Source organism: Arachis duranensis, chromosome 10 (genome assembly GCF_000817695.3).
Source record: "Arachis duranensis cultivar V14167 chromosome 10, aradu.V14167.gnm2.J7QH, whole genome shotgun sequence".
In the NCBI taxonomy this organism is placed as follows: domain Eukaryota; kingdom Viridiplantae; phylum Streptophyta; class Magnoliopsida; order Fabales; family Fabaceae; genus Arachis; species Arachis duranensis.
Window position 1 is genome coordinate 2,335,806 of NC_029781.3, and position 18,055 is coordinate 2,353,860.

At 31.8% G+C, this 18,055-nt stretch overlaps 4 protein-coding genes across 4 annotated transcripts in view; 2 read left to right on the top strand and 2 right to left on the bottom strand.

The window, feature by feature from the left end:
- LOC107468364 (GDSL esterase/lipase At5g45960) overlaps window positions 1–2,920 on the bottom strand; it is a 6,621-nt gene extending 3,701 nt beyond the window's left edge. The window contains exons 1-3 of the mRNA XM_052255157.1: window positions 2,550–2,920; window positions 2,276–2,389; window positions 1,599–1,832 (exon numbers count right to left, since the gene is read on the bottom strand). Coding sequence (XP_052111117.1) covers window positions 1,599–1,832; window positions 2,276–2,389; window positions 2,550–2,858 — 657 coding nt within the window. The 5' untranslated portion in view covers window positions 2,859–2,920. The remainder of the gene's footprint in view (window positions 1–1,598; window positions 1,833–2,275; window positions 2,390–2,549) is intronic.
- Window positions 2,921–6,326: 3,406 nt separating this feature from the next.
- On the top strand, window positions 6,327–7,089 carry LOC107468365 (ethylene-response factor C3-like). The gene has a single exon (XM_016087647.3). The coding sequence runs from the start codon at window positions 6,327–6,329 to the stop codon at window positions 7,077–7,079; it is 753 nt and encodes a 250-aa protein (XP_015943133.3). The 3' UTR covers window positions 7,080–7,089.
- Window positions 7,090–9,478: 2,389 nt separating this feature from the next.
- Window positions 9,479–10,100, bottom strand: LOC107468255 (pathogenesis-related genes transcriptional activator PTI5). Its single transcript, XM_016087508.3, has one exon. The coding sequence runs from the start codon at window positions 10,023–10,025 to the stop codon at window positions 9,576–9,578; it is 450 nt and encodes a 149-aa protein (XP_015942994.1). The 5' UTR covers window positions 10,026–10,100; the 3' UTR covers window positions 9,479–9,575.
- Window positions 10,101–15,771: 5,671 nt separating this feature from the next.
- LOC107468216 (uncharacterized) lies at window positions 15,772–16,164 on the top strand. Its single transcript, XM_016087474.1, has one exon. It carries the CDS (start codon window positions 15,772–15,774, stop codon window positions 16,162–16,164), a length of 393 nt encoding a protein of 130 aa, XP_015942960.1.
- The last annotated feature ends 1,891 nt before the right edge of the window (window positions 16,165–18,055 follow it).

An 18,055-nucleotide genomic window follows, 5' to 3' on the forward strand; every position in this document is an offset into this window, starting at 1 on the left:
CATGTCTATGTATGTGTAGTCTCCAGTTTGAGTAACCAAAATTATTAGTATTGCCAACCCTTACGGCTGTGACTATGCCTACCATTATTCATGGCTTTCTAATACTATGTAATTTCATTTTCATAGTCTCATCTTTTTAATTTTCTTTCATTTTCTCTCTCTATATATTGGCAAACAAGTTGCTTCACATATAAACATGTTAGTTTTTTTTTTTTTTATTGAGGACAACTTAGCTATAGCTTCGAGGATTTTTGGTGGTTGGGTTTCTATATTAGTTTTAATTTATTTCTTATCTACCATCAACTATACTAGAGACAATGACACTTCCAATTCATACATAGTTATTTCTACTCTCATTATTTTGTATAGGAAAATATAAAGATGTGATTTTTAAATAGTGCATGTTAGTTAATTTTTTATTATAAAATTAATTTTTATCCTATTTTTTGAGAATTTAAAGTTTGAAATTAGAATTTAAAATTTATAATTTTAAGACAAATGATTTAAATTTAAAAAAGAATTGACTAATGTTAACTGAAAAAGTTTATTCCTTAAACTTTTTTTTTTAAGTTTGGTGGGATAGATGTAAAAATAATGTGTTGTAGAATATATATTCTTGTTTCATTATTTTGGAAAGAAATAATATGGTCTTTCTTGTGAGTTATTAAAATAAATGAATAATTTTAAATATAATAAATATATAATTATAAATATTAAATTATATAAAATAATTTTAGATATTTTCTGTCTAGCATATTATTATTCTATAAAAACCAAAAGTGTCAAATGAGAAATCAATGTTTCTATATATCTCCTATATCATCACATCTAACGAACGATTCGCTTTGATAAGAAAATACCTATTTTTAGCTAGTGGGTATTATTTCATTGTTTGAATTGAAAGCAACCATGCATGTCAAAGCTAAGTTATTATTAGAACTGAAAATTACATTTATACTTCCCCATACAACAATAATATTAGCTAGTAATAGCAATAAAATAACATTTTAATATGATATACGATAGACATTAACTTACATTATAATCATACTTCCCCATACTTACTATTTATTATTCACTGACCATTAAATTAAAGAAATAAAATTTGGTTACTTATTATACTAAAATTCATACCTTATCCAATAATAAATAAGTGATATTTCAACTCGAGACACTGACTCAACATACCATTATTAACCATCATAAATATTTAGAATAAAGAGTTAGGTGGTTCATCGACAAATAATTTATAGTTGAAGTCATGAGAAATAGTATAACAGTACAAGACATTTGAAATTAAAATATCCTCCATGCAAATTAAAATTCAAATGTAGTAGTAGCATAATTAATTATTAATTAATATTTAGTAAATATTAGTTTGTTCTTTATAATAAGAAAGAATGATATGGGTAAAGCAAATAGCCATACTTAATTAAAGTTTATTTAAAGTACGCAGTAGCGTTAGTTGAATGTTATAATAACCAAACATATTTATAATTTATGCATATATATCACGTGTGAATATTCAAACATTAAAAAGGGATGGAAATTGAAGATATGAATGTGTGTGGTAATTGAGATGAAATTAAACATCAAACCTGAATAAATTGTTTCACATGTTGGATCAAGAATTGCTGGTAGGATAAGATAGTAAAACTCTTTCTTCGAATTGGTAGAGCGAAATAATTAAGAACGAAGTCGTTGGTACCAGCACTCAAGAAAAACACAGCCTTTTCTAGATGATTCTTGGTTCCTTCTTTACCAAGCTTAACCTCTAACTTCTTTTTGCATTCTCTAAAATATTCCAATTGTTTTCCTATTGGAATCACATTCTGTAATCAATAAAAAACACAGAATAAATATAACACAAACAAATTATATATTTGTCCATAAACATGAAAATAACATATAGACACATATCAATATCATACTATAAATATATATATTGAAAGACAAGTGAAGTTTGTACTATTTTTTTCATGTCAAAACTTAGTGTATTTAAGTTCATGCGAGGTTGATAGTTGAGAATCGTTAAATGATTTAACAGATTTGACTAAATTATCAACTCTACATAAAGTTAACTGTACTTAAATTTTTACCATTGACTCAGGTGCAGTCGACTTCACGTAAAGTTTATAGTTGAAAGTCGTTAGATGAAAATTTAGTCAAATAAGTCAAATCATCTAACGACTCTCAGTTATCAACTTTACGTAAAGTCGACTGCACCTGAGTTTCTACATTTTTTCAGTGCACATTTTTTTTATATACGACATACACTGATTGATGGTGTAAGTTGGTCAAAGCCAGAACCAGCAGAGGCAAAACTAACACCTGTGATAAGCTCTTCAACGCTGAGATTTGGATCCAAATAAGCTGGAAGAAACGATTTCTTGAGTCCTGCATAGTGAGGTGAAAACTCAGGTGAAATCGACTTCACGTGAAGTTGATATGTGAAGTTGATATTTAAAAGCCGTCAGATGAAAATTTAGTCAAATCAATCAAATCATCTAACAGCTCTAAATATCAACTTCACGTGAAGTCGACTGCACTTGAGTTTCCATCGTATATAGATATGTACCAATGTAATCAGTGGCAAGCTTGCCATTGCAGAATCTTCCAGTAGGAACATGGTTAGGGAAATCCATGCCATAAGGTGGAAAGTTGCATTTGAAAGGAGTGTCAATGTAGTTATTGTTTCCAGGGTCAACGGTGGAGTCTCCAAACACATAGAAGGCAGATATCTTATTATTACTACTATTGTTGAAAGCTTCAACTGTCAAACATAGAAGCTGCCAGAGAATAAAGAAAATCTGAGCAAGAAAAAGGAAAGAAGAAGAAGAAGAAGAGGAGGTCCCCATTTTTCGAATGGCCTCCAGGCTCCAAATAATAACAAAAAACTGGTCAAGTTTCAAGTTTTCTCACTGAAACACTGCCCCTATTATTGTGTCTATCTACTAGCATTTATAGAGTAATAATGGCCCAATTGTTTATCGTACAAATTAAACCCTATGTACCATGCATCATGACCAAAATAACCTTTTCGCATTTCATCTTTCAACCACCATTGTTATTATAACAATAATAATCATAATCATTATAATATGCATATAGTAATTAATTAATTAACGCCCTATAACCTCACACTATGTAGGTATAATAGTACCAAACATTTCCGTAGATAGTACATAATCAACTTTTTTCATTTTTCCCCACTTTATTAATGATCGATCTTTGCAAGGAACATTACCTATCCCAAAATGACATTTAACCGACAAAAGGCTAATCAGAGAAAGTATAAGAAACCAATGATATCTATCTAATGTGTACAATGGGGGGTTTAGGAATATTCGATTCAGTAGGATATCAGATATTTATTATTTCTGGTATCCGAATGGTTATTTTGAATAGTATGAATGTATTATGTTTAAAAAATTAGTAATATTTTATTCTAAATATTCATTTTTTAACTCATATTGAACTAAATAAATAATCCATTGTACATATTGTACAGATACTTCATTAGCTCTATAACAGAATTCATACATTATTATCTGATCTTAGATTCATTGTTAATCAATTAACTATTCACCACAGGCTTGCATCCCAATTTAGTGGGTTGAGATAATGTAAATTAATCCTAATAAATATCATGATCAAAAAGTCTTGTTATGGCATCCAGATTGGTAACTGTGAAACTGCACCTGGTTGCTCAGCAATCAACACAATTGTTATCCTCTCTGAAAATAACAAAAAAATCTTCCAATTCCTACTTTTCAATTCACTGATTCTTCTAATTAGAAAATTGGGGTGGGTTCCTGGCTTTCTGCCCCATTTATGCGCTGATAGTAGCTTCCACTTTATTAGTTTTTGCTTATTGGTTTCACCAAAATCAGAGGCCACGTGATGCCTTTTGGGCCTTTTTTGAACACATGTTTTTGGGCCTTGAATGAACGGCAGACACAATATACTTTCTTTGCTTTATGTGCTAAAGCCCAAAATACAGAAATAAGAAGCCCAACTCCAACAACAAGTGAGCTTACTACTTTACTAGTTACTAGTCCGTAAGGGCTCTCTATTTTTTCAGAGTTGGAAAAAATTTCAGAATTAGCTCAAGTTGAAAAAATATTCTCTTATGCTATATTTTATGGTTGAGAGTTGACACAACATATAAATAGATAAAATTTATGTCTTTATTTTAAAAAAATTCATTGAAAAATTTAACAACTTGAGACTAATTATCTTAGAAAAAATATAGGTAGACAATGAGAATACAAAATAATGTGAATATGCAAATGATTATGTTCATTATTATTAATTATATGGTTATTCCTTATGATTCAGTTTACTCATGCACATTTAATAATGGATGGATGTTTAATTCATTAAGTGTATAGATGATTATCTTAATATTAGGATTTAGGAGATAATTTAAGAGTGAAGTACTTTTTTATTTTATTAGACAAATTCTAAAATTCATTGTTCACATTATTCACAAAGTTATTGTCTACCTAGTAAAATCTATTATCTTATACCAGTATCTTGAACTTTAAACTCATTTTTTCACCTGCTTATTAAACACTACTAAATACTAATTGCTATTTTGTTTAAAAAAGAATTTCAAAACCGATAATAGTTTTAAGAAATGTGTTTGAAGTGGTTACGAAAATGGAAATATAATAACAAGGTTGATTGAAAGAAACGTATATATGCAGCGAGGCATTGGGATTTTGAAGTTTCAAAGCCGCAACATGTGGCGGTTCATGGAACCGAGACCGCCACGCCGCATTCGCATGCACTGCCTACCATTTTTCTTCCCTCTTAATTATCTTTAATCTGTAGCACTCTTATTTTAATGTCCCAACCGTGTGCCTTCTATTAATTAATACATCACTTATTAATCAACACCCACAAATATTCTTTGCCAACGCCAATTACTCCTTTACGCCACCGTGTACGGTGTATAGTATTTTGGCAAAGCTAGCTGCCTTAATTAACCCATAACCAAATTGCATGTTTAAGACAAATAATGCTGGTCACGCCACTATTATTGATAACCTCAACTCCTCAACAATGATTAGGAAGAAATAAGAGGTGTATTCTCTTTCTTTTTAAAGACAACTAATTAATATTAATCAAGCCCAAGAATATGTGTTTTCATAATCTATATATATGTGTGGCTATGCCATCAGTTTCGTAAAATATAAATAAGTCACATAATTTAGGCTACGTTTGTTTCTAAGAAAAGGACAGGACAAGACAATAAGATAGGAAAAGACATTAATGGATAAAGATACAAAATTTTGTGTTTTTGTATTTTGTTTGATAATAAACTAAAATAAATTATGAAAATTTAATTTATTCTTATTTTTTTAACTCAAAAAATTTGAGATAAAAAATATAACAATAAAAAATATAATTATGAAAAATTAATAAGAATAATAAAAGAAAAAATAAAAAATAAGTTGTATTTTTTGTTAGTGTCTCCGTGTCCTTCTGTAAGGATAGACACAAAATACACTAATTCAGTGTCACTAGATACATTGTCTTTGTCTATGTCTCATCTGTCAAATACAATTTTATGTCTCAATATTTCTATCTCAGTATCTTGTCTTTATAAACAAACGCAGTTTAGCTATCCCATAATTCATCCCTCATAGGCTCATACTTTTTCGCTCATACGCAAGTAATTTCGTACAAATCAAAGACTACTATATGATATTAATATTATTATGATAATACTATATAGCATTGAGTCAAATAAAACCCACGGTGAAAATTAAAGCGACTAAAATTGGTTTAGCTTAATAAATTATTGCGTTTAATTTCCCTTTGGTTTGACTTAGAAAACATTAAATTATTGTAAAGTGATGATTTCCCCCTAACTCCAACAAAGTCCACGCTTGCCAGCTCTAATTTGGGACTGAAAATGCTTCTGCTTCTCATCAGTTTCGTAATCTTATAAACTTGATCTCTGAAATTGAGGGATTTATTCCAATAATCAACACGAGATAAATCCCCCCAAATGATTGAACAAGCACACAAGTCAAGGGATAAACAATAAAATAAACCTTATCTTATATTATTTTAATCTTGTATTAGTGCTGAAAATAATACTGCATTATGTATCTATAGCTGGAGATTCAATCAGTGTATTAATTAATGCACAAGCTTTCCAACTGTGTTCCAATTCACTCATCATTTATCTGATTAAAGCAAAATACAATAATAAATTAAAGCTGAGCTGTCAAATTAAAAGAGCATTCACACTTTTTATGTGTATATATATATTTACACTGTTATGTCCCTTTCTTAAAATTTTCATCAACATGGACAGTCATAGTAATGATGCAAATTCTGAAGGGATTCTTGAGAATGTATGGGCCAAAATTATCAGCAATCAAAGAGGAGCAGATCATGTGAGAACATATGGTGATGGTGATGTTGCAGCAGAACAATCATGGGAAGAACTTCCACAACTTGATGGAAGAGACAACAATAATAACGGTTCAGTGGGAATTCTGCAGAGGCTTCCAAGCTTAGGGAGGTGGATATCAATGGGAGCAGATTTCTGGGAAGATGTTTTAGATGGAGTTGTTAATATTACACCAAATGCAGCAACAACAACAAACAATAACGAACAAGATTGTAATAAGAAGGTAGAACTAGAGAAGAGGGTGATGAAAACAGAGAAAAAAGTGGTGACAAAGCACTACAGAGGAGTAAGGAGAAGGCCATGGGGGAAATATGCGGCGGAGATTCGAGATTCGTCGAAGAAAGGAGCAAGAGTTTGGCTTGGAACATTTGAGACGGCTGAAGAAGCAGCATTGGCATATGATAAAGCTGCTTTGAGGATTAGAGGGCCAAAGGCATACCTCAATTTCCCATTTGACACTGTTTCAAAAGCTATAGAATTTGATCATCATTATTGTAATAAGAGAGTGTCATCTGTGGTGTTGAATGAGCAACCTCCAACAAAGAAGGTAGCAGGAGGGTTTCATGATCATGATGAAGAAGTAGATGTTTTTGTGTTTCAGGATTTAGGAAGTGATTACTTGGATAATTTGCTGTCTTCTTTTTAATTATATATCAACATGCATGGCATGGTTTAATTTGGTTGAGTAGTTACATATACTTATCACCAATTTGTATATCATTTGTTGTTTTTCTTCTAATATGATTAATTAAATGTTCAAATTTTTGAAACTCGTCTATCCCTTTTATTTGCAGCACATGACTTTGACAAATAATAATTTGGAGAAATTAGTTCATATTCTGTGTACGAAGCAATGTTATGAAAATCAGACGGGATTAAATAGTTTGACCGATTAACTGAAAATCGATCTTTTGGTTGGTCTAATTGATCTCTAAAATTATCTTAAAAAAACTAATAAAAAAGGCTCAACAGGTGGTGAACCGGATGAATTGATCTAGTTTTTTGAAGGCCTGGCTCACTACTCAGAAGAAAAAAAAAAAGAAGAAAATCAAATGAGCTGAGACATAAAGGCTCTCTCACTCCTCTCAAAATTCACAAAACCTAAACCCTATCAGGGACAACTCAGACAAGAGAAGCCCCCACCAACCACAGCTATTCACTCTCTTCTCCTTGCCGTGGAACATTGCGGTTGCTCGCATTGCCCACATTACCGTTGCGCGTCGCTCATATTGTTGGCTCTTCTCTTCGGTCTCCGACCTCTGCTCACCTCACCGTTGCTCGCCTATACGGTTGCGTCAACAAGGAAAGGAGGAGCCGAGGAGTGCTTACCATAGAGGTGAGCAACGACGAGAAGAGCAGAGGCCGGGGACCGAAGGGAAGAGCTGACAATATGAGCGACGTGCGATGGTAAGGTGGGCAATGCGAGCGACCATGATGTTCCACGACGAGGAGAAGAGGGTGAGTGGTAGCTGTTGGTGGGGGCTTCTCTTGTCTGAGTTATCCTGATAGAGTTTAGGTTTTGTAAATTGTGAGAGTGAGAGAGAGCCTTTGCATCTGCCCATTTGATTTTTTTTTTCTTTTTATTTTTTTCTCTGGATAGTGAACCGGACCTTCAAAAAATCAGACCAATTCATCCAGTTCACCACTTGTTAAACTTTTTTTTATTGGTTTTTTAAAAATAATTTTAGAGATCAATTAGACCGGCCAAAAAATCGGTTTTTAACTAATCGGTCGAATCATTTAATTCGGTCCAATTTTCATAACCTTACTTCATGCACAGAATATGAACTAATTTCTCCAAATTATTATTTGTCAAAATCATGTGTTAGCAAATAAAACGGATAGAAGAAAGCAATAGAGTTTCAAAATTTTGAACATTAAATTAGATAAAAAAGGAGCCACTAAGATAAAGATCCTTAAAAAATATTTTTTAAAAGGTATTTTTAATAATTAAAATTTAATATATATAATCAATTAAACTGTGTTATTTTTGTTAAAATTAGATTAGTAATAAGAGTATTTTAATTATTTTTTATAATAAAAATATTATAATTATTTTTATAAAAAAATATTAATTTAGACCGATTCAAAATATAATTTATTAATTTTTTGTCAAATCAATTTATCTGATCTAATTTTAATAAAAATAACATAATTTAATTAATTATATGTATTGAATTTTAATTACTTAAAAACATTGTTTAAAACGTTTTTATCTGAATTAGTCCCTTATTACTAATCCTTTTATTATATATACTTTCCATATATGTAATCAATCTGTTCATACCAATAATATGCATATAGAAGATATAGGAAAAAGTGAAAAACTCTTTGGGACCATTAATTTTTTTGTATTTTTTGTTATTATTTAATTAACATAAATATTAAATTCTTTATAACAAATAAATTTTATTAATTTATGTGTGTAAATCTGAAAAATATAAATACAAACTGTAGTAATTTATATGTATAAATTTTGATAAATATAAGTATAAATGATATATTCATTAAGTACAACATTTTTGTAAATATAAGTACAAATTATTATTGATTAAGTACTAGTTATGTATAGATATAGCTGTTTGACGCGCGCACCCACATATATATATATATTTCTAACAATCTAATATATATGGAGTAGCTTTTTAATTGTTTTGTTTTTGTTGAACATGGCCATTATATTATCTCTGCTCTGCTTTCTTAGCCATGTATATAGACATTTTTTAAGATGATATTAATTCACTTTGATCTCCACTGGGCAGTTGAATAGAAATTTTAGTTAATGTGCAACACAAATTGTTTTTTAGCTGAATTCTTATCTTTGGACATCAAATTGTGGCATTGACTTCTGGCTTTGTATTCAAAACAGGGTTCCCGTTTCCCTTAGCTCTTTCAATAATCACTAGTGTAATTTTTAAAAAACTTGTATACTTTTTCTAATTCACATAATATTTGAAATTTCAAGCTTGAAATTAGTCTTTAACAAATCTTTTTGATGAACATAAAATAAATTTGTGAATGTAATTATTGAAATAGTACTAGATATGAAAGATGAATGAGAGAATTTTGATTGATTATATATAATTAAATACAGAAAATTAAAGCAAAAGAGAAGAAAGAAGGAGAAAGATTTGAAGAGAGTCTAAGTATGAGTGGAAGTAGAAGCAGTGGAAGAAGCAGCTGCAACAACCTCAGCAGGGAAGTTCAACAAGGCCTTGGAACCTCTCATCTTGAAGGCAGCTCTATCATAAGCCATGGCAGCTTCTTCCGCTGTTTGAAACGTCCCAAGCCATATCCTTGCTCCCTGTCTCGCCGAGTCTCTTATCTCCGCCGCATACTTCCCCCATGGCCGCCTCCTCACCCCTCTGTAGTGCTTCTTCGCTATGTTCTTCTTTGCTTCCATGCCACGCCGTTGCTGTCCGCTACTCATCATCATGAACGAAGCCGCTTCATGCTGCTGCTGCTGATGGTTATTACTAGCCTCGTTCAGGACTTGGTATATAACCATGTCCTGAGAGTCATTCTCATTTAAAGGTAGCTCTGTTTGGGATTGGGAAGCTATAACCATGCCTTCTTCTTCGATCTTATTCATCTGTTTCTTTTCAAGAACTTGCCTTGCCAATGCCTATGGACTTTGCATATATTCTCTTTGGGGGAATGCGAGGGAAAGCATGTCGTACATCGAATATTTTGTGCCAAGGAAAGAAGATTATTTTGAACCATTGACTTGACTTTTCTATTATTATTTTATCATTGCCACTACTTTTCCTGCTATTTACAATATTGCCCTTATTATAAATTTATAATCTCCCGGATAACCAGTCCATATTCTTGCATTGTTAATAACTAGAGCTGATATTTCAAAATATCGTGTAATGAACTAATAATCGAAAAAAGTCAACGGACTATTTGTACAATGTGTACAATGAGCTATTGAGTTACAAAATAAATATCATTCATATTATTTAGAATAATCATATGTATAATAGACTATTGAGTTGATCTTTTGAATCTAGAGTTCTAATACCATGTCATGATACCACTCATTCCAAAAATTCTATCCGATAAAAAAAAGTAACACTAATAGTTATATCTCTAATACTTTTTAAATTTTCATTGTATAACTCTTCGTACTTTTCTCTCCATTATTAGTGATTGGGTTGTGGAATTTTAGATGTGGGTCCAAATTGGATCACAAGTTCACAACCTTGTTGAAGCCAATAACAGAGTAACACACAATGTAAGGAGGATCCGTCTCAAACTTTGTATGAATTTAATGATTAGACAAGAAGGGTGTTACTTTCCTAGTATTAGGGTTTGGCTGTGCCACCATAGGTGGAACTTAGCTTGGAAATTATACAAATTGATATCAAGGGAACACAATAGACATGGATAACGGGGACAAAGAGGAAAGTGACACTCATGGTAGTAATGCATATATATTCCAAGCGTCACATCTATCTGTTAAGAATAAAATTTTTAAATAGTTTATAAATATAAAATATTTTTTATTTTATAAATTAATTTTAATTCTAGTAATTAATATATTTAATATTAGATAAATTTATAAATTTTTGATATATAAAAAAATCATATTTTTGATAAAAATGTGTATTTTTATTATTGAATTTAATTTTTTTAGAGGGATTTTTTTTATTTTAGAGAATATTAGTCCATTATTATTAGGTGGGAAAAACATGAGAAGGTGTAAATTGCCTATCTCATGAGTCATGATTGGGAAAGAAAATGCTATCCATGCCACATACCTTATTATAATTAGAAACGGAATTTTACAAGCAAACAATTTTGAATAAAATAGCATATGGAAAGACTTTAGTCCCCGCAAACATCAAACACATTCACAACTTTTCCATCTTGCACATGAATGCATGATATTCTAAGACTTAATATCACAATCACTAGAAGGTCCTAATACTTCAGTTTTATCGTGTCTTTTATTAATTCAAAGTGTTAACTAATATATAGGACTGAGAATATATATTTTATCTGCGGGTATTCAATTTGGACCAATCTGTTCAGGTAAGATCGTATATTCTATCCGCTGCGGGTAGGGTAGGATAGGGTGCAAATTTACCTGTGAGTTGAATAGAATATGGGTTTAGGGTATACCCTACCTTACTCTACCTGCATGTTTAATATATTATATAATATATTGTAAAAGTTATGTATGTAGTGAAAAAAATGAGTCTTGTACTCACAATCTTCTTATAAAAATTTGAAATAATTAACTAAGTTAGTTGATAATCATATTATTGTAATTTTATGTTGGATTTTCTTAAGATTTTATTGTTTTTAATTTTAATTTGAACTTAGTTTTTTATTTTCTATTTTATTAATATGTATAAAATTTGGAATGGTTGAATTTTATATTTATTTGAAAAAAAATTTTGTTTCTGCAGATAGAATCGGATAAGGTAGAGTTTAGAACTTTAAGGTGCGGGCATGGTTAAGGCTGAGAGATTGTCAACCTGCGAATAAGATAGGGTAGAGTTTTAAAAAAATTTTCAACCTGCAGATAGAATTAAAAACTCTACCCTACCCTACCTATTGCCAGCCCTACTAATATAAATATAAAAAATATATTTTCACTAACATAATAATATTTAATCAAGTATATGCATAATTGTTTTATACCAAGAATACATGGAAAATAATTTCATGAAATTGAGAGTTGGGGTAGATTTGTAATTCTATGGAAATTCCGGTGGCAAATGGCAGAAGACATCACAGCTCAACAATTGCTGGGCCATTCTTATTTAGTTAGTGACGTCATGAATGCCATCACAGATCAAGGTTCCTCGTGCGATGACGTAATCGATTGGCAATATTGCAAGACTTTCCAATATGTGACGTCATCATCCGACGCGACCGGGTGTTAGTAAATTTGGAGGGCCCACACAGTTACTAGAAGTCTTATTTCAGTCTTCGTTTAAAACTTTGCTTAGTAAACCCCTTTCATATTTTTCTTTTCTTTTTTAGCATTTTATAATTGTCTAACTTTTATTAAACTCTTTTATTTTATTACATTTATTGCGAAGGAAGGAAGGTTTTAATACATAAAATGTATCCAAAATGTTAAACTTTTATATTTTTTATTTCTTTAACTATTATTTTTGAAACTAAAATCTAAAAAACAAAATTAGAAACATTAATTAATTTATAATAAAAATTTAAATACAGTTAATTTTACGTGAAATTGATAATTGAGAGTTATTATATAAAAATTTAATTGAATTAGTCAAATTATTTAACGATTCTCAATTATCAAACTTTACGTAAAATTTACTGTATATAAATTTTTATTTTAATTTAATATTAAATATTTTATTTTAGAAGAGAACAAATAAAAGTTGAGAACTAAATACTAATGACATGTATGTCATCTTTGAAGAATAGAATTATAGAAAGCCAATAGTATCTAGTGGGTTGCCACGATAGCTTCACGTGTTTTGAATTTTTGACCAACGAAAATAAATATTTCACGATGAACACCTTTTATATATGTTGTTAGAGGATACGTAGTTACTTACGATCAAAATTATTAATGTAAGTTACGGTAATTATGTAGTTTTAGTAATATTTTAATATTATAAATAAAATTGAATTTTTTTATAATATAATCTTAATTTTAATAATATTAAAATTACTGTTGAGTGTTTTTAGAGCAGTGTAGAAACTAGAAAGAGGAAGACAAATCCAAGTTTGGCATTGAATAGCCTATGATCATCAATAATCAATAATCATAATAATTTTCCAGTCTATCTTCTCCATTTGAATAATATAATGACTGAAAAAGCATCCAAAGTTGAATTCGAAAGTCCTTCAAAGTTTGACGTGGAAAAATCCGTGTGCTATTTTATGCTTTTGATATGAAAATGGGAGAGTGGTTCGTTTATTGAGCTAAAGTGTTTTACCTTCCTAATTAATTGCTTATATATATAACTAATTAATAACATACGGATATAATATGTGTATGGATTTTAATGTGTCAATCATAATCGGAACACGCAGTCAATTAGAGATCGTACAAACTCGACAACCGAAAACCAATGACTAATTGGATACAATGGAAAATCATTTCAGTAATTGGATTCTGGGGTTAAGATCTTTAATTACGACCACCTCCGCGAGATTTCTTCCATTTTGTGGTTGATGTAATGCTTCAACATGAAATTTCTGTTTGACTTAATACATGGCTTAACGATCAAGGGATAACCCATTTAAGAAAAGAAAATATAAATAAAGGCACAGAGTATTTAAATAACCTTTTCTTTTAAAAAAAAAAACTAAATGACCTCTTTTTTTTGTCTTAAATAATCCTATTTAATTAATTTAAATGCTCATATTATATGAAATTTCTTTTCAAAATTAACTTTTATTTGTACAAGTTCTTAGTATTTTATATGGTAAGTGATTTTGGGTATTTTTTTTTATCGTCATGACAACTATTTTTAGAATTTAATTGTTATGCTCAAGTTAAAAGTGTTTAAGATTTATTCTGACTCAAATCTAAAACATATTTTATCGGGTTTAGATTTGTTGTTTTTACCCGAATTTATTTTCGAGTCGGTTTCAATTTATGTTTTTTTGAATAATTATTTTGATATAAATATGATATAATATTTGTTATTTTTAACTTTTAAAAATAATTTTTTTTACTTTAATATATAAGATTTACAAATTTGTATATACTAAATTTATACCGAGTTAACTCAATTTAATCCGTTTTATTTTAGATTTTTTTGATCGAATCAGAAAGCTCAAAATAGACCCGATGATCTTTTAGAATCAGGTCTGAATCTAGCTAAATCGGCTTCACCCGATTTATGAACACCCCTAGCTGAAGCCTAAGCGGTCAAGCCTTGTCCATTTTTCTTTTATGTCACACCTTGTCCATTAACACTGTGTTTAGTTCATATATGGATGAAGACATATACACAAATACACAAATATTGAAGCATGGACACGGATTCGGTACGCATAACGTGTTTGTGGCACCGAAACGCCAAAAACTTATTTGACTCACCATTCAGTGAGACAGTACAAAATAAAAATGTTCATTTTAATGAGATTTCTTATGCAATTGCATAGAAAATAGAAGGGTCAATTATTAATTTTTAAATAAATATAATTAGCTTAGTTGTTAAAATTAGTTGGACCCTCAGTATTTAGTTAACTATTACTGCTGCTTCCCTCCTCCACCTCCTGGTTCTCTTCCTCCTCTTCCTCTGCTGTTGCAAGCGCACCGCCCATTCCATTATTTCCACCGCCGACAACGACTCAACCTCCCTACCGCCTCTCCTAGCTACTTGCTCTTTCGTCGCGTTATCAGCTCCTTCTCCTCCCCACTCAGCCATGGTGACTTCGACACCGTCTTTTCCGGCATGCTCAAAGTCCACTGCCCACACTCCGCTGAAAATTACAGCAACTCATTAGACGAGATTTGACGTTTTTGAACCATGAAACGCTCGGTTTTTTGGGATTGAGAAAGTGTTCAGTGTGAACCTTTCTTCTAAGGCGGATCCAAGCACACCAACAACTTCATACCTAACCGCGATGGTACTAACCTTCATTGTCGGTCATCTTCGCTAGTTGATGATGTCGTCGTCTCCATCAATGGAAAGAAAGTACAGATTATATTATTACTCTGAACTTGATTTTTAAATATCCCCTTTTGTTTTTCCAAGTTTCATCAACTTTGTTCAAGTATATCCCTGTGTGCGTGTGTTTTGCTGAATTACCGTATCGTTGTTATTTGGTAAAGGGTGACCGGAGATGAAGATATCTCTAAGAGCGTGCGTTTCGCCGATGAAGAAAAACTATACGACGGAGCAGACCATGGAGTTGGATCAGTTGAGGGTGAAGACTTCGTAAGGATGGAGTCGAACGAGTATAAGTTACATGAAGATGAAACAGAACACGACCATCTTGGAGAGGCCGATGGCGACAACGGGGATAGGATTGAATTGGAAGACAATTTAAACGGTGTCGGAGGAAGGTATGACATTGCGGATGATGACTTATGCGCTGTTGATTCTGGCAAATTGATAGGTTCGATTGATTTTGTGAACTTGAGCAGGGAGGAAGTTTGCCAGTTTAATTTTGCAAATGTTGACATTGCGTTTGAGTTCTACCAGACATATGCAAAGTACCATAGTTTTAGCGGGAGACGTTCCAGGAACGAAAAATATGGCAAAGTAAGGATATGGCAGGAATTTGTGTGCCACCGAGAAGGGTTCAGATCGGTGAAGTTCTACTCAATTCCTAATCGGAAAAAGAGGTAAAGGGCCGAGACACGGTGTGGATGTCCTGCAATGATGCAGGTTCGCATGGACGATGAATCAGGACGTTGGTACGTTGCATACCTTTCAGACGAGCATAACTACCCCATTCTTGAATTGCGATTTTCTTTCATACTCCCAAGCCATCGAAGGATGAGCGAAATGAACATTGAACAGATGAACAACATGTGCAAAGGGGACATTTCCATATCACGAATCCACGCTTTTATGGCGAGCCTAGTCGGCGGGTATTATAATGTCCCCTACACAACAAGGGATATGCACAATGTAAATACGAAGCAACGAAGGGAGGGTGGCCTAGATGAGGAATCGTGTTTAAGATATCTCCGAGAGTGCAAGGCAAATGATCCAGCATTGTACTACAAAGAAATTGTTGACCGGAAGGATATGCTACAACATTTGTTTTAGTGTGATAGCACCAACCAAATTAATTACCAGGTATTTGGAGATGTCGTTGCATTTGATGCAACGTACAAGAAAAATATTCACCTTTTACCTTTGGTAGTCTTCTCTGGTGTAAATCAATACTGCTGTTAAATTGTTCAATTACTAATTATACATGCAATAACTATTTTGGCTTTTCCCTTCTTTATTCAGGCATGTGAGGTTTTTTTGGTATAGTAAAGAGGACCATATAAAGGATTGGTCTAGTTTTAACAACATTATTAATAACCTAACCTATGAGCCCAACAAACGTTTCAGAAAAATCATACATCTTCATATAAAAAAAATATACCATACAGGTCCATTATTTTTTTTCGGATAGGTATTGGATGCAACCAAGTCCAACCCAACTTTGTTGCAACATGACCCGCTCGACCCGAAACATCTTTTGCCTCTCCTTGGCTAGTCTCTCGCCCACCTTCTCTATGCCGCTTCAATCCTTCACCGCTGATCCTCTCGGACAAAGTCAAACATTTTCCCAACCACCAGTACTTGCCATCCATGTTCCGGCGACGACAGCAACAGAACTAAGGTAATAAATTCTCCAATTTCATCGAGGCAGATGGGCCATTCAATGACGATGCAAATTCTTGCCCGGCGATTCCACACGGAGTAATTTCCTGCAACTCGAACTGCATAAAGGTGAGTGACATCAACGTAAATTCGTGCGTTTCTTCTATGCGACAATAGACGTCCACAACAAATCTCCTTTCCAACCCAATTTCATCGTACTGTAGTTTAACATAAAACAGAGTACTTAACTCTAATTAATTTAAACTTACAAATTCATAAATCTTTGCTATATTAACCTAGATAGATATTAGATCTATAACAATAACCACCAAAAATTTAAATTTTCTAAAGTGACCCTTCTGACTCAAAGTTTGCAAAAAGTATTCATTAGCCCTATATATATATATATATATATATATAAGGAGACACAAAATTTTCACTTTGTTTAGTAACTATATACAAGACAGAACATAAATTACAAATGTCAATATTATTTTTATCCCAAAAAAATACCGCCATCACCACCTTTAAGGATAGAAGTGGAAAAACTTATGTCTTAAATTTTGTGTCTCAATAAAATAGCAGTACACAAATTTTATATATTTGTATACTAATGTATACTACCGTATCTCTTCTTATTTTATGTATTTAAAAAACCAAACATAAAATATGGATGTAAATGTGTCACCATATCTCAAAATTTGGTAGATACACCCACTAAACAAACACGGCATAAATTAACAAACAAATGTTTCTGGACAAAAAAAACATACACCTGTAAAGTGTAAACACGGGGGACCACCATTTAATGGGCCTTATATATTGGACCCGTATTAATTATTGATGCTATGCTTAGACCCACATTAGATATTTTAAGAAAATCCACTTCATGACCAAATAAAAAAAAAAAAGAAAATCCACTTGTACTTCTTATTAGTCATCGCCAAGTATGATGAACTTAGTGGCACAAGGGTTCCAATCTTATCTAATGTTAATACGGTAATTATATGAAAAGAAACTAGTAATCAAAACATTTATCAGCAAAATGTATTAAAATTCATATATCTTGAATGTTGAAGTTGAACATCTTCGTTGCAATTGGTGTAAGGCATTAAGATTTGGGCATGTAGGACCCATGGAACAGCCTTGGCTAGCTAAGCCCAGATAAGCAAAGGAAGAAACTGGAAGACATAATAACTGGGAATCTCAACAAAGTCAGTACTAACTTTTTGACTTGCTTTCATATCATATCATCCCTTAATCATTGTACACTGGTAAATTAAGCAAAATTCCATATGCCTTTCTCCAATTTTCATCATTGATTCATTCCTTTTCTTTCCCT